Below are 19667 nucleotides of genomic sequence, written 5' to 3' on the forward strand. Positions count from 1 at the left end.
TCTCCCCGGGGAAAGCCGGGCCGCAGAGAACGCTCACGGCGGTGCTGGCCATGGCGAGCTCCGGGCGTGGGGACGCCGTGCCCCACATCCCTTGTGACACTATCACAGTAAAACACGACACGCTTTTTCACGCGTATTTATTACAAAACAGAGGTGCGGGCGCGTTCCGAAGGGCGGCCAGGGAGTGGAGCGGCCTCTCCGCCGCCCGCCCCGGCCCGGGGCCGGCCGTGGCTCCGAGGCAGCCGCGCGGCGACAGCAAGGGCGGCTTTGGGGACACGGGAAGCGGCGCGACGCGAAGCGAGGCCGCGCGGGCCGCGCTGTGACGGAGCGGCCGCGCACACTGCGCGACAGGCAGCGGCGCGGGCAGCCCCGGCGCGGCGCACACAGGCAGCACGCAGGGCAGCCCGGCCGCGCTCCGCCCTATATAAGCGGCGCGGGGTCCTGCGGGCGCGCTCCTGTCACGCTCGCGCGGGGAGGAGGCTGAGGTGGCCATGGCGGATTTCGATCCTTACGACGATCGCGCCTACAGCAGCTTCGGCGGCGGCCGGGGGTGAGCGCGGCGGCCGCGGCGGCTCCACGGGGCGAGGGGAGGGCGATGGCGTCGCCTCCGGCCGCGCGAGGAGGGCCCGCGGCGGGGCCGGGCCTGCCCCTTCCCCTGGGGACATGGCGGCGGGGGATGGGATGGGAGGGGGGGAGCCGCCCGCTTCCCCCTCGCCGCTCCCGCCGCTTTGTGAGGCGGCCGCGCAGCCCCGCGGGGAGCGGGGGGGGCGCCCCGGCGGCTCGGGGAGGACGGGAGTGCCGCTCGGAGCGGGGGGGAGAGGGAGGCGCTGGGCCCGAGCCAAGGCGGGCAGGGCCGCGCGGAGCCCCCGCGGGGCCGCGGCTGGAGCGAGGCGGGGAGCGCGGCCTGCGGGCGCGGCGAGGAAATGGGAGGGCTCGGCGGCGCCGCCGCTCGCGGGCGGCCGCGGGGCCCCGCGTGCTGGAAGCGGCCCCTAGAGCGGGGCCCAGACCCTCTGCCTGCAGCCGAGGGTGAGGGATTGAAGGAGCTGAGGCTGCAGAACCCCCTTTGGGAGGGCCTGCTAGAGCCTGGGAAAAGGCTGCACCTGGGCAGCTCAGCACTCTACTCCCTCTAAACTTGAATTACCTCTCTCTTCCTTTATATATATATATACATTATCTACAAAAACAATAACAATTATAAAACTTGCTTGAACTGACGTTGGGAAGGTACAGGTGGCATTCTCTGAAGGTTTGTGCTGTACTGCCCTGTCTACACTAAAATGAAACAGCAGTGCAACTGCTGAATAAATGCTCTTTCCAAACAAATCTTAACAAGTATGCTGTCTTGTATCCTAGTCTTCCAATATATGTTTCTGGATCATGATCAGGATATATATATTTTTTTTCCTTTCATGTAGTTAGAGAAATAGTTTTGATTTTGAACTGTTTTAAGCATTAGGGAGGAGCTGTTGTTGTCATCAGGATTTTTTTCTCATATTCTCACATAGTACAAATTTTGTAAATTTATTTTTTAATTACTTTTCTTAATGCTCAAACACTCTTTATGTTCAGAGATCCCAAGAAAAGAAAAAGCACACAATGTAGATACTTAAAGTTTTGGTGCTTCATATAGTCTATATAAGATCCTTAGCCTTGGCCTTGGAGCCAATCTTAAGTGGCGCTTGTGTAATAAATCCTGATGTTATTTTGCAGCCCAGACCAGGCAGTGTAGGTATGTGCTATGGAGTTGTAAAACTGTTATATTCATATTCTTTTTTTTTTTTTTTTTTTTTTTTTTTAATAGAGCAATTAAACTTGCTCTCAGGCAAGACTTGCTTGGATCAACTAGAGGTGTCCAGCTGATTAGGAAATGCCTCTGCAGATGAGGAAGACCAAGTATGGAGTTAGCTGTGGTTTTAAGCTTTAGATGCTACTAGCATTAAAATAGGATGCACCTTCCACTAGCATTTAACTTACTGCTCTTTCTGCAAAACAGATTCATGGTGCCAGAACCTAACAGGTCACTGTGCTTTGTACAAAGTCCGGTAATATTTGTAGTTTAACAAGAACATGGCTTGTGTTCTTGAAGATTCTGATAAAGGATCATTTCTCAACTTAAATGGATTTCTACCCATTTCTAGGCTATACAGCATTGTTGGGATAGTGTAAACACTGTTGAGACTTGATGGTTTCTCTTGAAATTAGCATTAGAAGTAATAATTGACCTGTAGGGAGAGTTAACTTAGGGTTTAAGTGAGGTCCGTAGAAAACCAGTTAATTCCTAGCAAGCTCTAATCCATCTAAAATATTTCTTAGGCTTGCATTAACAGTATCCTGATAGTGCCTAAATAGTATCACACTTTTACTCTCACAGTATCCACTTTACCCTAGATGGAAGCTGTGCAACTAGCATTAAATAACAAAGGCTTTATATTAAACATAATCAGTGTTTTGAAGTCTGTAAGTTGAAACCAAAGTCAGTACCTGGGAATATTGTGGCCTGTTGAGACCCTCTGAGCATCTGTAGAGATTCTCAGAATTGATGGCAATTACAAGCCCTTCTCAGCCCTGATTTGCTGTAAGGCTGTTTATTTAGTTGTGGTTTTAAGCACTGGGCTTTACTCAAAGGATGAACGTCATCTGCTAAGTGTTGTACCAATAAATGAAAATAGAGAGCCAGTCTATGTTGTTTTGTCACGTTGGATCTTGTGTCTTAGCTATTGGCTGTTAATAAATGCCTCCTAACAAGCTTTTCTTGAGAAGATATATGATGCTATGGTAGAGATGTATTGGTTTGCTCAAATAAAGTAAGTGCGTATTTAAAGTTATAATATGGAGGCTTTTGTTAAATCTTCAATCCTACTGTTCCTCATGGCATCTGTGGTAAAACGCTAATATTGGAATCATATTAGGGACAACCACCTAATCAATAAAAAAGTAAATGCTGAATTATTGTTTTGCTCCTTAGTTGAAAGGCTTTTAAATTCAACTGTTCTCTGAAAGATGTCCAGTTTTGAGCCTTCGATATATTTTAGTTTCTGGAGAGAATAACCTAAACCTTCTAAAACAGTAGCTTTAAAATGATTTGGTTTTTACTACTTCCCTATTAGAGATGTTTACTTCTGCCTCTGCTGAAGCAAGCTTTCTTATTTTGCTTTCCCTTTCAGCTTTCTGAGGAAAAAGGAAGTTGCATGTTTCTTAAGGCTCCCATATTAAGATGACGTAATTATTAGCTGATTGTTGAAGCTGAAGTTGTCCTGAGTGGAAATATCAAGTACTCATTTAACATTTTTGGTGCTGACCTGGTTCACTTAGTGCAGAAATGTTCTTAATTATAGTTGATTCTTGTCCTATTGTTATAAGTGTCTGTCTTCATTCCGTCTCATTGCTTGTTTATTGAAATCAGAAGTCAGTCTTTTGGGGCTCAATTTTTGCTTTAAGAGTAGAGAAGCATAGAAAATGTTTCTTAAAGTACTGCAGCTATATCTAAATTCTGTGGGAAGTTTAATTTGGAACTTGGGTAAGGACCATGGCTGCAATACAGATGAAGACCAAAATAACCAGCTATCAAATATATACATTTGATATATTAAATGTATACATTTGATAGCTGATGTCTGCATCAAACATTGACTGTTTTTTTGTTTGTTTGTTTTTCTCCTGACTTAATATCAATAATAATTGCATAAGAGGGCATTGATTTCTACATCTTCTTTTCCCTCTCCATGAAATCCTTGTGTGCTACAGTAGAAAAAGTTACCAGCAGAGCAAGGTTAAATTGCTTTAGGGACTATGGATTGTAAACTTGATGGTATGGTTTCAGAAGCAATTTGAATTGATCGAAGTAGAGGCTGCCATTGAAAGCAGTAGTTCCTGCACTGGTTTTCATCCCTCTCCTCCTGTGTTGGCACAAGTGTCTTTTCAACTGGCCAGATCACCTCACCATTCTGGCTTGGAACTGATCTTTAGTTGACTTTTCAGATGAATCAGCTCACTGATGAAGGTGATTGGCAGTCCAGAGAACATGACAGGAACATACAGAAGAGAGAAATATTCCTTTTAAGCTCTGCCCAGCTGATTCCGATGTTTCTGATTAAATACAAAACCTAAGGCTTTGGCTGTAAATTACATATATGGTACTTCAATAGCTGTTCATAAACCTGCAAGTGAGAATTAGGAATGAAGTCATGATAGAATTGATTTTTACGTGCTGCAGAACTCTAGATGGATAGCTCTGCTTTTTTGGAACTCCTTTAGTTATAAATTTCTTTAATGCTGCTGTATATATACAAGCATTGGAATGTTGGCAGGTTTTTTTTGAGTATATTTATGACTCTGGATTACTTATGGGACAAAGGTAGGTAATATAGTTAAAAATGCTAAAATATGAATTTAAGTGGATGCAAATATTAAAAATGTTGTGTGGATTGTGATTTGATTAAATGTAGCAGCATGGTCTTTTGATGTCACATGACTCCTGGACAGAGCTGCTACCATGAATTGGCATAAATGACAGACTTCTCTAGAAGGAGTTAATAGAAATTGTGAATAAATTTCTTTCCTAATTCATTAGCAGTAATAGAACACTTATCCTGAGACACGAGACAAAGATGGACAATGATTATATTGCTTGCAGTGTGCACTCAAGCAGTCAGAATAAAACAATAAAATTAGTGGATTAGCCTTTGGCAGACTAATCTTAAAGCAAACTAATTAGTCCCTGTCATAGTAGCTAATCCTGGTTTGGTACACTTTATCTTCCACTGTGCTCTTAACTGTGCAGTGAGCCTTGGGAGGAGGGTATAGGCATGACAAATCCCAGTAAAAGTAAGATGTTAGAGGAGCACGTGAGCAAAGCAGTACACAAAGCATCTCTGGGAAACGTCCAATGTAGTCAAGGAAATGACTATTGAAACCAGTGGTCTAGAAGTCATCTAGACACATCTTCTGGTCTAGAAGTCCTGCGGAAGTGTTACAACTTAAGGTTGCCTTGTGTCCGTGATAAAATTTTTTGGCTGTAAGGGTCAGATTTTAAAAGCTTAGAGACTGAATGCTCCTGCATATACATTGCATTAATACAGTAAAGAACTCAATTGTTGGTTTAGTTTCTCAGCAAACCAATATTGATAGCCCTAATTGAGGCTAGAGAAAAGATAGGAAAGGGCAACCTAATCTTCCTCAACCTGTAACTCTCAAGTCACGAAGAAGTAAACTTCCAAGTATTACTTAATTACTCTGCTCTAGAGCTTTTTGCTCAAATAAGCTTTTTACTGTATGTTCAGTTAGAGCATTCCAGCCCAGGTACCCTTTAGGTATCTTACAGCTGGTCCTGGCAATAACTTTTCAGAGCCAGAAACTGCTTGTGTTGAGTTAAACATCATTGAAATAATTTGTATGAGTGTAGAGTACACTATTTGATTGAAATCATGTTCAGTTTAATATCAAATGAAGAGGCTGTGCCATACAAATATTTCCTTATCTCTGTGAATTATTAATGTTTCAGTCTGAAATGTGTTTTTTGGAAAGGGATGGATGGGAGCAGCACAGCTAGCTGTTGCAGTCTTTTCAGTGGATTATATGAGGAACTCTGTTCATCATTTCATTACTGAATTCACTTGCAATGTACTTAAACTGGTCTTTTGTTTAACCTCCTTCCCTCCCATTACTGATCAGATAAAGCTGAAAAGGCATTGGTTGATACGGGGGGTGGCATGTGCAGACAAAAGGATGGAAAAACTAACTGTAGTTGTGGAAAACACCACTTTCAAAGTCAAAAAGCAACTGATCATGCTATATACTACATTACTGCATTACTGGCTGTTTTGAGAATCATGCGCCAGAGTCTAACATAGCTTTTTTTCAACAGGTCTCGTGGTGGCGGCCTTGGTACTCGCAGACAGAAAGAGCTGCCAACAGAACCCCCTTTCACAGCATATGTGGGAAATCTACCTTTCAACACTGTTCAAGGAGACATAGATGCTATCTTCAAGGATCTCAGTGTAAGGAGTGTACGACTAGTCAGAGACAAGGAAACGGACAAGTTTAAAGGTGAATATTCAAAACTGTTCTAGATGTGGATGGCTAAACATAGGGGAGCTGGTGTACTTTTAAAATTGTTCTCATAATGAATATCAGTCTTAACTCTTAAGTCCCAGGTAGCTTGTCAGTTTAGGCTTGTTCTTCTATGTTGACTTATGTGGGTTTCTTTCACTAAAAAACATCTCACTTGAGTGAGATTCACAGATGAGAAGAGTCAATATTTACCTTGCCATAAAAGAACTTTTCTCAAATCTTATGCCTTTCATGGATTATTACAAACCTTAAGTGCCTGACCTGCTTAAGTTCAAATATATCAAAGTCTTGAGTACCCCCACAGTCTGTTCTAGCTCACAAGGCTCCCATTGATGCCCCTCTGTTGTTTGGTGAGTAGAGAAGAAAGATCATTCAGGCGATAGTATTACAGGAAGCAAATGTTTTAGAGGGGTGGCAGCTTTTTACATTGGAGTTGTGGCCATGGGAAGAGTGCTACGTTGTATGTAAGCATTTTATTTATTTTTAAAGAGAAAAGTATCAAAAAGTCTCAGAAAAGAAATAGCAAATTCACTAATTGATTTGGTGACTCGACTAGATCACTGTTCAAGCGAGTACTTCAGCTTGTTAAATGCCTCTAGCACTCAAACATCAGTGTCCAACTAAATAGCTGATTATAGGCATAGCTCGAAGCTAATCTGTAATGAGAACAGATAAGGAAAGGAAGCTAACCAGAGTCTTGGCATTTGTGTAGTGTCTGTATGAAGAGCTGTTTTGCAGAGCTGTATTGTCCCAACTGTTAACAGACATAGGTAATACATTCATCCTTAGTGATGTCTGATTCCTGAGTACTGTACATCTTGCATTTATCCTAGCTCATGGCTGAAGGGAGACTACTAGCAGATATGTAGGAAGAGAAACTTCTTATAAATGACTTTTCAACTGCTGATATTAACTTGTGAGGCTCTCCTTACAGGATTTTGTTACGTAGAGTTTGATGAGGTGGAATCACTCAAGGAAGCTCTTACGTATGATGGTGCAGTAAGTATACTTCAAATTAATTTGTGAAACAAAGATGAGCATGTGTCTCAGACCCTTTAGACACTTATCTGGCAAATTCTGAAAAGATTTTCTTTCATTTGACAGCTTTTGGGTGACCGATCACTCCGAGTGGACATAGCAGAAGGCAGAAAACAGGATAAAGGTGGTTTTGGCTTCAGAAAAGGTGGTGGGCCTGATGACAGAGGTGACTTTCTTAAGAATTTTCTTATCCGTAACAGTTTTCACTGCTGGTGCTAACCAATGCTAAGACAAGGCATGAAAGTAAATCTCCCATGAAGAGTGCATGGGAGTAGAAATTTTGCATATTCCTCCTTTCTAACCTAGTTGTTGCTGCTTCTGAGATGTCTGGAATAGATGCGCTTTGTGTCCGAAAGTTGGATGTGCTATTCCTAGCTCAGGAAGTGAGACCAATACCCCTAGTAATATACACTGTCTTGCAGAGGACAATTGTAAGCCCAAGAGTCTGACCTGCTACTATTTTATTGTTGTGTAAGAAAGTGGATAAGCCACGTAAATACAAGCCTACAAATAGTTAACTTGAAATGTCTCCTGTTCCACTGTGAAAAATAGGCTTTACCTAGTCATAAAGTTTACCAGAACTAGGCTCAAGTGCATTTCTAAGTGTCTCTAATGTATGTTAAAGAAAACTTTTTGGACCACATATTCTTGATTAACTTAACCATGCCTTTGTTCTTGTCCAATGGAACTAGGTAAATACTGAAACTAAAAGATTTTCCAGCAGCATGACTTTGGCTATTAAAGGACTGAAACTTTGATTTGATCTCCCCTTGATCAGTCTTTCCCACAGCTTCAGACCTGAACACAATTGTGGCTTTTTTCCTAGGAATGGGAGGAGGTCCCCGAGAATCCAGAGGAGGTGGATGGGATCCCAGAGATGACTTCAATTCTGGTATCAGTATTTAAACTTACACAGAAAGGCAGCCTAAAAAGCACGGAAGTGTTCTCATTTTCATGTCAGCTACATTTGTCCCCATTTGCTGTTTTGATCTACTGTATGCCAATTTGAGACATCCTACAGTTGCAGAAGGATCCTTTCAGGGAAACTTCTATTGCTTTATTATAGTCTTGACTAAAATTTATGAAACAGTCTTAAATGTCAGAGTAGTTTTTCAGATGTAGCTTATGTTGCCTAGAGGACTACATTTCTCAGACATGAGACAACATACATTTTTGGATAGTGACAGAAGCAGATAAACGTGGGGAGAAAAAAAAAACTGATACCAGTGCTGTATTCTCTTGAAGTAAGGACATGTGCATCTATTTAAATGATTGACTTCAAGGACATGTTAGGGTTTCAAACACTGTTTTAAAATTCAAAATGCTTCTGAAATTTCTAGGTCTGTTATGGCATCAAAAAATGGAGCTTGTGGACTAAAAGGTAGTTTTGGAGCTGCCATATGTGTTTTTTGGCTTTGGGTTATCAAAACACTTCAGTAGATACTAGACCGCAGGGTGACACTAATGCAGTTGTTTGTCCTCTGAAGTAGTGGGTTTGGTCCATTTTCTGATGGGGAAATGTTGGCAGGTGCTAACTCTGCAGTGTGCCTGCATGAATGGAATGGATGAAGTACAAGGAGCAGGTAACAAAACGTACCCTCTCCATGAGCACAAAACCTAATGCATGGTGCAAAGAAAGAAAGCTTGCTGCAGTGCAATGCTTAACTTGCCTTCATAGCTAAGCATTATGGTGTCTTAAATTGCACTTTTTTTTTTGCAAGTAGAGACATTTCAGCAGGTTCGATGTTGGAGGAGTTACCTGTGAACCAAAAGTTCAGCATTTAGCTGCTACAGATGCTTTTCTCCTCAGGTTTTATTACCTTGCTTTGGATCAGATCTTCAAAGACTGCCATTCTGATATGGAATGGAGGAACAATTCTACAACTCTGGCACATATATTGAAGTGCAGGGGACAATGTCAGATGGGAGGAAAACAAATTTCTTTTCCAGAAAACTTCTGAAAAACTGAATATATTCCCCTTCTGATGTTGTGCTAGTCTGAAGTATCCTCCTCCTGTTGAATTCAAATGGCCGAGATGTACCCTGTATATCTCTAGTATAGATCAAGATAGTCATTGGTACAGAGAATGGAACTCTGGTCAATGAGAGTTCTTGATTTCTTTTTTGATACATACACTGGAGAAGTGCAGCCACCTTCATGTGTAGTCTAAATTGTTTTGTTTCTTGACATTTGCTAGTCTAGTAAAATGTCTGCTTAGCTTAGTAATAACATCTGTGACTCACTTTTTCAAAGATCATTGACAGGTAGTCATAGTATAATTGGGAAGCCGTGAGACTGGTCTTTTTTGTTTGTTTTAAGGCTCTTACGCCTTTGGTTTTTTTTGCCGTTTTTTAAAGACTTTTATCTCTTCTACCTCTGTTACCTCTAGCTCTTTTCTCATTTGCTCTGCTCCTGTAAATTTTCTGTTAAGGCTGTAACAAGCGTGATGAAACAGCTTCTACCGAGGTCTGTGAATTCAGCTAATGGTGTTAATCTGAAATTGAAGCTGAAAGTTCTTGTTTGGAGACCAACTCAGAGATTGAGTATGAAATAAGCCTCTAGATGGATGAAGCAAGCTCTGAATTTGGGGATGGCATACTTCATTTCAAGTGGAATCTGTATGACTGCCACACGTATTAGAGATCTGCTTGCAGACAAATGATCTGGTAAAGTGTGAAGTGCAACATCTTGGACTGACAGCAATAACATGCAAGGCTTTCCAGTCACTCAGAATAAAAAATATATATATATATTTTTTTTTCAAAATGTTCTTTAAATTCACCATCTTCCTTCTTCAGGATTCAAAGATGATGACTTCTTGGGAGGTCGGGGTAGAGGAACTCGTCCTGGAGACCGGCGACCACCTGGTGCCTCAATGGGAACTGGCGGCACCGGTCGCTTCAGAGATGGACCTCCCCTTCGTGGATCTTCCATGGACTTCAGAGAGCCAACAGAAGGTAAACTGGAAAGTCTTCTGGAATTCAGCCTGCCTTCATTTAGAAAGGGAACTCCTGCTTTCTCCTTTAGGCTGAAGCAACCCTTTGTGATGGACAAATCTTAATGTTGACATCTTTTTCTTTCAGAGGAAAGAGCACAGCGGCCCCGACTTCAGCTCAAACCTCGAACAGTTGCTACTCCCCTCAATCAAGTAGCCAACCCCAACTCTGCTATCTTTGGTGGAGCCAAACCCCGAGAGGAAGTAGTAAAAGAGCACGACTGAGCTTGGGGTTGAGAGGGAATGGGGAGGCGGGAGAAAAAGCAAGACAGTACAGAGTGACTAGCTCTGCTGGAATGTCAACCCTGCAGTTTACCATTCCTGCCATCTGGCATTTGTCCTCTTTAAAACCGAAAACACAGAGCTTGTGAATGCATGTCAGCTGTTAACAAGTGGTTTTTAGTACGTTCTTGGCTTTGCTGTATCTAGTGCCTGCTTTGTGCTGAGTTTCCCTCTTCTGTTTCCTTCCAAGCAGCACAGTTGCCAGTAGGTAAGGCAGTGTAGCTGCTTCCACCAGTGTGGAGGTCTCTGGACAAAGGTGCTGCTTCACTTCCTCCTTTCTGGGTTTGTTTTACTTTAGAAGCACAGGTTAGACTTAGTTATTACCCTGTATTGTTTCCTTTTACTTCTTCAGTGCTCCTCTTCTGACCTGCATGTCTTGTTCTGTATTGCTGTGGCTCTGAAGAGGAAAGCTGGAGAATCCAGACAAGTTGAGCATCTGGAGTAATTTACAGTTCTAACCATGTAGTGAGATACCATTGATGACAATTGATGATAGAATTACTGTATACAGCTTAACTCTTTATTAAAACTGAAGGGGATCACTGCCCTTTCACACAGGTCACTGTGAAATACCAACTTAATAGATGCAAATAAAATTAGCTGAGAGGAAACCTGGTGAATAGGTAGCATCTCTGTAGATAAAGCGCCTGCCAGTAGACTCCTGGCTTTTGACTTCAAAATGGCATAACACTACATTCTGAGCTCAAGGTTAGTGCTGCAAAAGTGTGCTTGTTTGAGCACGACTCACTGGCTCTTCCTGCTTAAATTTCTTTTGAGTTTTACATGTTTGGTAAATTTTTAAATGAAGTTTCTACAAATAAAATGGACTTTTTTATTTTTGTTTAAGGAGTGTATACTTTGCCATGCAGTATGTAATTGCTATTGTCTTCTGTATTTCTTCAACCAATAGTATACAGTTAAGACCTCTGCTTTCAGAATACCTTGCAAAGGGGCAGATAAAAATCCAATATGCTTTAGATTCTGCTCATGTAGAAGTCTGGGTAAAAAAACCTCTCTAGTTGCCACATCTCTGTGAACTTGAAATGTTTCTTGCCACTGTTCCTGGGAGTGTATGTGTGGGAAGAGGGAGGTGAGGGAAATGGGAGGCTGGAGCGAAGTGGGAGAGAGGTATTCATGTTCAAAAACAAAACCTTCCTCTAGAACGCTCTGTAGACAGGTTTGCATGAGAAGAACTCTTGCCCTTAAGGCTAGTGCTGATAAAGCAGCCAACACACCAGAATATTCCCAAGAGGAGTTAGAGGCATGGCTGCTTTGCTACAAGCCTCACTGCTAGTAGTGAATTTCTTCCTTAAAGTTCCCTTTTTGTCACATCAGAGTCCCAGCAATTTACAGAACTACTTTCCTTCCTTCTGCCTGTCACTTAATCTGCTTCTGAGATAAGAACCATTTGTCTAACACTAATACTTAATTTAAGACAGACATGCATTTGTGTGGTTGTATTCCAAACCAATGATTGACCTATTTACATCTTCAATGTGGAAAAGATTTTAAGAACAAAACTCCCATATAAAAATTCACCTCTAGTCAAGACAGTTGACTTTTAAATGTAAAAAGAAAACAAAAAAAAAAAGGAAAAAAGAATTCCAAACACTTAACACATTCTGCTTCATAACAAAATAAATTTATGGATATGGTATTTTGTGAATGATCTTTTAAATAAAAGAAAACATTAAGTAATATTTAACATGGGTCTTTATTTAAGTCTGCTGTAGCTTGTTTTGTTTGGTTTTCCCAATTTTCCAGTGCTCAGGTGATTTGGAAATTTGGTTCCCTTAATCTTTTAGGCCCATTTTTAGTATTAGCTTATGTGAGGAGGAAGGGGAAGAAGGCAGGAGTTGCCAGGTTCAGACAAGTGCTGGGAACATGCAGGTGGCAGAAAACTTGGGCAGAGCTGGCAGGAAGCTCAAGTTCTCTGTCTAGGGCTTCTGAATCACTATAGTTCTTTGCTTCACACTTGTCTTTGCATAGGTTGGAGTCTTGCAGTTTGTGTAGCTTTGTGTTTACCTCCACAAACCCCTGCCCGGTAAAGGACAAACTGTGGCCTCCCAGCTTGAGCTATGAGAAGTTTTTAATGTAGTGGCATTATGTGCTGTGCCAAAGATGAAAAGATGGGATTAGCGCTGCTCCGTCCTGTTTCTCCCGAGCCTTTAGCAGAGCCTTGTTCCCCTAAGCCCAACTGTTGATGAGACCGTTGCCTTTTGTCTTTGCCGGAGTGCAGGCTGCAGGGGAAGCTGAAAGGGAAGGAGGTTTTTGTTGAAGAAACAAGCTCTGACCTTCCTCCTGGATTTGATGCCTTCCATTACGTGGAAGGCCAGAAGGTGTGTCTGCCTTGCAGGCCTCAGTCCAACCTCTGTCTATGCTTGCTCTTAGGGCAGCTTGAGCCAAGAATCCTCCTCCTGCTCTGGAGCATCGTGCTGAAGCACCTGGACTGTAGGGTGGGTAAGGGTAGGGCTATTCATCCTTGTTTGGTCAGTGAAAAGGGCTTAATGCTGACCCCGTTACCTGTTTTGAACAGTGTTCCTTGGATGCTTGCATTGGTTTTGCAATTGCCTGGTTTCTTTGGAGTATCCTGCCTTAGTTTAGGGTCACATTCCTCCACTTCTGTTTTCTTCCCTCTTTGAAGCTTGTTTAATTGATCAGCATTCTCAAATTATAAATGATTTCAACACAGAAATACAGCAAACTAGCTCCTGCCAACAGCTGACAACTATTTTCTTATGAACATGGCATTTACATTTTGTAGGAGGAAGCAGGATTTGTGCCCTCCTACTGGCAAAATACTGTTAATGTATAGACTGTAATTTACCTGCAGAAGCTAAATACAGCAAGGCACAGCCTAGACCAAGAAGGTTACCGGCAGTGGCAACAAATCGATAATCTATGTTCTTGCTGTTAATTTTGATGGTTGTGCAGAGCTTTCTTGAACCTAGAAGTCAGTAACAAGGCTGCTACCAACATAGACTGGGACTAGTAAAGAGCTTCCAGTGCTGACTGAATTTCAGGAGTCCTGCTGGACATAACCGAGCTGGTTGTGACCAAGGGCTTGACCAAGACTTACTGTCCCAGTGCAATCTGGATGATGCTGGTAGTCTTTTTGCTAATATTATGGTTTCAATCCTACCTTTAGCAGAGAGTATAGCACCTTATTAGCTGCCGATTTGTCCTCAGGGACAAATGCAAAGTCTTGAAGATTTTAGAACAAGTCCTATAATATTGCAACTCTACCTTTTTGAAAAATATCTTAATAAAGCAGGCAGAATTCTGCATTGCATGATGACCCCTTCATCACGGCAGTTGGGGTTACCCTCTGAGCAGCCCTTGTCCTGCTGGGCACCTTGAACAAAATTATTTGGAGTGACTTTTTTTTCCCCAGGGATCTCGCTGCTCATCTAGAGCGTGTCCTTGGACAAACACGGCGTGTGTCCAGTCTGCTGCAAGCCACGCGGTTTAGAGCCACACGTAGGGCACTGGTTTTCTAACCTGACCTCATTCTTTCTTGCTGTGTGGAAATAACCTCTCATGACGATTCCAACTGGCTTTCAGCAAGAACCCGGTCAAGGAGCAGTTACCTGCAGGCACCTTTAAATTGGTGTCGAAGTTTTTGCTTTATTTTCTGGTGTTATTTTACTGTATTTTACTACCAAGTGAGATTTGCAGGAGTGAGGGCGTTAGCATTGTCCAGACATACTCCAGTGCAGAATCAGTTACTTTTGTAGTTTTCAAGGACATTTCATTAGACTTGATTCTTGAGATGCAATTTCTGGGTGTTGCTTGTCTTAAATTTTCAGAGGAGTTGCTGTGGATGAAGAGGAGTTTGATTTCCAGATGAGATAGAAATTTTCTAATCCATTAGCTGAATCCTTCCTCTTCAAATATCATTTTACCCATTACAGGGCTTTAAGGAATCAAGTATATACAAAACTGCAGCAGTTTTTCTGTGTTAGTGTTATGTCCAAATCATGGTCCTCTGTAGCTCTTTGACTGAAAGCATTTTATGGTTTCCTTTTACACAGCTGCATCAACTCTTACGTAACCTTGCTTGCTCAGCAGCAAGTTAATTTTAACGCTGGCTCTCCTCCCTTCCATCCTCTTTGGAGCGAAGGTGTCCATGGGCTCCAAGGACCTGCGGCACCGGTTCAGAAACCAGGAGCTCACCTGCCAGCTCCCCAGTGCTCGTGCAAAGCTGTAGCGTGTCCCAGGGTCTCTGGGTTAGGAACGTGAGCTCGGGAGTCACTGCAGCTCCGTCCTGTCAGGTCGGTTTGGGCGAGCACGGAGCCGAGGGGTTCGCTCCCTACCAGGGGGACGTTCACTTGGTGCCACTGCTCTCCCAGGAGCTGCCTCCTCGTTTGAAACACACCAAAAACCTCCAAGCACCTCTATAAACCCCTACAGCATCTGCCCTGTAATGAATCTGACTCGTACTGCTGTCTAAAAATCAAATAAAAGCATTCAAAGCTTCTAAGATTTTGTGCGTGTGTGTTGAAATTGAAAAATAATTTTGCCAACAAGGATGAATTAAGGAGAATAAGAAGGGGAAGAGGCGTTTTAGCACCACAGGGAGGAGCAGGATTAATCTTTGCAAATCTTACAGGGCTGCTCCTCGCAGAGCACCCGGGCACACAAACCACGAGCTTTCCTTCCACTGGGTGGTAGCAGAATGTACCTCAGCTCGCGGCTCGGGCGAGCGAGAGGCTTTCTGTGTCTCGAGAGGCTTTCGGTTTCTCGGGGAGCAGAGAGCTCAGCCCTGGGCAGGGAAGGAGGTGGCGCTTCCCCTTCCGCAGGGTGAGCGCTCGAGCAGCCCGACCCAGGAGGAAAGTCGCTGCTCGTGCTTTACGGAAACGCACACGTGCGATTGGCGTTTGTCCAAAAATCTGGAAGGCAACGCTTTCGTTAACGCTCCTGAGCGTTCGGTAAAGCTCAAGTCACTCCTAGCTGGTACAAGACGTGTTTTATTCTAGTCCCATAGTTTATTTCCCTTGCCTACTTTATCAGCTCTGTAGGTAAAAGGCCATAGGAGCTCAAAAACTTTTCCTAAAACATCCCTAGCTGCTCTGTTGGGCTGCAGAGGAGCCAGGTTGTGCTGATTCCTGACTTCCTAATCACTTTTTACTGAGGATCTGTGATGGGCATTAGTTACAACATCTGCTGTAAGCAAATGCAGCTGGTCTTTGAGCAGACCCGCCCTTTGCCTGAAAGGATTTAGGCCAGTCCCAAGGGAGCAGAGAGCCCAGTGCTCCCAATTGCAGCAGGTGAAGCAGGGAGGGGGAGCTGGGTTTGCACAGCCCATCCTTGCCTCCCCTAGCAGGGTTTTTCTGTTGTTATCTTGGCTGTGCAGCACAAGAAAAAGGAGGGAAAAAAGAAGAGCTCAGTAGATAAGCGGTCAAACTGACCAAAGGAACATTCTCTCAGTGAAAAAGGCTGAAAAGGAGAAGCTTTCAAAAAGGATGGAGAAAAATGGAATTGCAATGAGAGGTTTTATGTAATTCACTGCAGCAGAAAGAGGGGGGGGAAGGAAAAAAAAAAGATGCTTTGGTGTTTTTGACCTTTTGTTGGAGCAGAAATGGCTTTTGGCAGCAAGCCTAGATGGAGCACAGGGATTACAGGAGAAAGAGGTTGGATCCGGTGCAGAGCCTGGTGCACTGGCTGCCTGTGCTGCTGAACAGTTCCTGTCTGCACAGATGTCTGTTCTTGCCTCCCAAAAAGCAGATTTTTGGTTGTGTTGGTAACTGCTTGGGGCAGGGGCCATGCTCTGACCCTTGAGATGTTGAGTAGGTTAAATCTAGCTTTTCTTATGTTAAATATAGTGATGCTATGATATAATAATAACATGACTATAGGACTGTATTACTGCAATAATTATGCTCAAAGTTAGAAACCGAGGTGGGGAGTTTTTGAAAGACACCAAGGCCTTTGAAGGGCAACTTTCCCCCCGGGAGCTGCTGTGACATCCTCTGGGCATCCCCTGTGGTGCGTGGTCAGTAATCCTCGGCACCGGAGCTGCTCTTCCGGCACGGGATGCGTTCGAGCTGCCCTGGAGAGCTGGGCGTCACTCCCGTTGTGCTCCGGGAGCCTTGGGGTGACTAACGCCAGGGGCTCTGCTGCAACGTTGCCAGGGGTGCTAACTTCCCTATTGAGGCTGAGTCATCTATGGAGCTGCGAGACCACATGGAGAAGCCACGTGCATGTAAGGGGTTGTTTTTTAGCAGTGACTGTCCCTAGCAGAATAACGGGTTTTTTGGTGTTTTGTTCTTTTTCTGAAAGAAACAAAAAGGCCACATGCCATCCTCCCCAAAGCATTCAGGGTAACGGTTCTGCTCTAAACAGCGTTTTCTATCATCACTGATCACCAGTTTATAATGAATTCATTGAAAACCAGGTAGAAACCACCTAACAAGGTGTTCCCTGGGGAAGATCTCTGCTAGGAATGCTCTTCCTCCAACAGAGGAGGAAATACATTTCAGTTTGTGAGGAATCCGTCCCCACAAACCATCCAAGCAAGTTCAAAGCTTTCAAAGCTCTTCCAGGCTGCAGTGCCGAAGGTATGTGCTGATTTCATGTCAGGCCTCTGCACCTGGAGGCTACGTGGGAACTGCTCTGGAGGGAGCTGGAGCGCAGTGTTCTTCAGCGCTCAGGTTAGAGGTGGAATAGGTAATGCCTAAATGTATTTGCATGTGTGCAAACCACAGCTAACTCCCTCCGAGTGATGTTTCCTCTGCAAGCTTCACAGTGGAGTTCCCAGTTGCAAATAGCTGTCTTATTTTCAGTTGTTTTTAGGATAAAAAATAAATGCCACCTACTTGGTGAGAGTGATGAATGCAGCTGCCTAGCTGTGACAGCTTGAGAATGTCCCGTGATAAATTTTGTTAAACATAACAAAAATCCGTTCCCTTTCTGAACAGTTTAGGTGGCTGGGTGTCAGAGAGGTAGCGTGGACCTTTCCTTACAGGATGGGCAGCAGCAAGATAGGTCTTTTCCTGTACAGCTCTGCACAAGTGTGTGGTTGTCCCTTCCCCTCCGATACCTATAAATACGTGCGGCTGCTGCCTGCACATGCTGGGCAGAGCAGGACGCAGCTCTTGTGCGCCACAACGGGGCTTAAAGCCAGTAGATCAATCCACAGTCATTCATAAGGCCTTGCTCAGGTGGAAAAGAAAATCCACGAGGTGCTCTTTAAAACAGCAGTGAAATCGTTTCTGGTATCTGGGGAAAAAAAAAACAATCAATGCTGTGGCAGAGAGGCTGTTTTTGTGCTTGTAGCTCTGGACAGCAGCAGGTTTGGGGTTGGCTCCGGGCTCTGCCTTTAGCAGCAGCGACCTTGGGTTGGGGGCTGCATTTTTGGGCCTTCCTCCTCTCTGCAGAAGCGAAGCACGCGCTTCCTTTCAGCCCTATCCGCCCTGGGCATTTGGGGGCAACCTCTGCCGCAAGCATTGCTCGGTGCAAAGCGAATTCCCACAGAGGCCGTTTGCAAACAGGAAAGTCGCTGCCGTCCCCGGTCCCCGTAGGGACCCCAACCTCAGACCCGTGGGGCCGCAAGGGGCCAGCGCCGGGCAGCCCTGGCTGCGGTCACCGGCGCTTCCTCTCGGCAGCGCGTCGCGGCCGGGCCGGCCCCCGGCTCGGCGCTGGCCTGGCGAGCGGCGGATGTTGGGCTCGCTGATTCAGATGGGACAGGAAACCAGAACCTGGCTTGCGATTCCCCCAGAGGAACCGAGGACGTTGTCGATGGCCACGAGCTGAGCGAGGACATGGGCCAGCCGGGCAAGAGCGGGTGATGCTGCTGGTAAGGGGGACAGGGTCGCCACGTGTGTTTGAGCACACACGTCTGGGGCATCGGGCAGATCTGCTGGGCTCCAGGAAGTTGGAGCTCTGCAGCCCTTGGGCAGAGGGTTGGGCTCATGCTGGCTTTGCCTCCTGCAAAGCAGCGTGGCTGCCTGGGGCTTCACCTCGCTGCTGCCGGGGAGGAGGACAACCAGAGAACACCGCCTGACATGCTCCGAGGTAGGGAAATGACCCAAATTTTTCCCACATCTTTCCCACAACGTTTTGTCCCTATTTGAAGCCAGGATGAAAGTCTGTCCATTTGTCCACTGATTTAGATTGCTCTTTGAATGACTTCCCCCCCCCCCCCTCATTTTTTTTTTCTACATTTATATCCTCCAAACAATTGTGGAAGTCTTGGGGTCCCCACGCGACAAGCTGTGGGGAGCTGCCCTCATCTCCAAACTGGTCTTTCCTGCTCCGGCTCCTGCACCGCTGCAGCCTCTGCATCTGCCCCACCAAGGCCCTGTCCTAAGAGCCTGAGCTTTTCCTTGCACTTGCCTGGTTTTCCCCCAGTTTGAGGCTTGATGAGCATCATGTACAAAGACGTATGCATATGAGTGCTTGTAATTTCTAATTCGAGACTGGAAAAATATTTATGTCTCTGCATCGCCTTTCCCTTTGCTCCGCATTCAGTATGATGTGGTCTAGGAGGTGGAAGGTCTAGCAAACCTGGTGGGAAAAATAGGGGATAGTCTGAGTGGTTTTTGGTTCATTTTCATTCCCCTGGACTAGATATAATGATATATTTGTAGACATTGTCCATATCTGTGCTGCTAATCCAGAGTCTGCCCTGGAGTCTACAGCAACAGCGAAACAGGCTGCGTGGCTCTGTTTCTGCCTGGAACAAGGGAGGCTGAGGACAGTCATAAGATATTTCCATGAATTATTTCCTCTTGTTGACATGCCTACTATGATTAGGATTTTATGCTGTATTCCCCAGCTAAGTTTTTGAAACATTTTACAAGTTGATAGTCTGTCTGAAAACTGATTCGTGAGCTCCAATTTTCCCTCTTGTCCTAAGTGTGGTAGAAATGCATGCACTGCTCCCTGGAAGGAAACAGAGCATGCTCTGTTTGAATATCCACATAAAAACAGACTTTGTCTGTATTACTGCAGCTTTCCTAAGAAAATTTACATTAGTCTAAGATGTGGTAGGAAGAGGGACATGCAGAACTCTGGAAAGGAGCTTTTCTGAATTTTGAAAGCTGTTCACTGGAGTGGTTCCAGCTGCAGGAGCTGCCTCTGTTCTGACACTTTAATTTCTAAATTGATTAGACCTTCTGTGGAAATCTGTGCGATATTGACAAGCAAAAAGTAGCATTTCTTTTCTTAGAAATATTAGAGACGCTGAGTCAAGCTGAATATTGCATCATTTCAGTAAGTCCCTGTGCTAAATTTTGTACAGCGAGTTTTTACATTTCATTCTAGAGACTCATGCAATCA

At 44.4% G+C, this 19667-nt stretch overlaps 1 protein-coding gene across 2 annotated transcripts; it reads left to right on the forward strand.

Annotated features, from left to right (window-relative positions):
* Positions 1 to 452: 452 nt before the first annotated feature.
* EIF4H (eukaryotic translation initiation factor 4H) lies at positions 453 to 11830 on the forward strand. Of its 2 annotated transcripts, none has more exons than XM_026050215.1 (7): positions 453 to 550; positions 5864 to 6045; positions 7004 to 7068; positions 7174 to 7273; positions 7934 to 7999; positions 9907 to 10065; positions 10192 to 11830. In XM_026050215.1, exons 1-7 carry the CDS (start codon positions 492 to 494, stop codon positions 10326 to 10328), a joined length of 768 nt encoding a protein of 255 aa, XP_025906000.1. In that variant the 5' UTR covers positions 453 to 491; the 3' UTR covers positions 10329 to 11830. The 2 variants fall into 2 exon arrangements, with proteins under 2 accessions (XP_025906000.1, XP_025906002.1); XM_026050217.1 differs by having other exon boundaries at positions 460 to 550; positions 9907 to 10023; positions 10258 to 11830.
* Positions 11831 to 19667: the final 7837 nt, after the last annotated feature.

This window comes from Nothoprocta perdicaria, unplaced genomic scaffold, assembly GCF_003342845.1.
Source record: "Nothoprocta perdicaria isolate Ctin4 unplaced genomic scaffold, notPer1 scaffold_66, whole genome shotgun sequence".
Taxonomy (NCBI): Eukaryota; Metazoa; Chordata; class Aves; order Tinamiformes; family Tinamidae; genus Nothoprocta; species Nothoprocta perdicaria.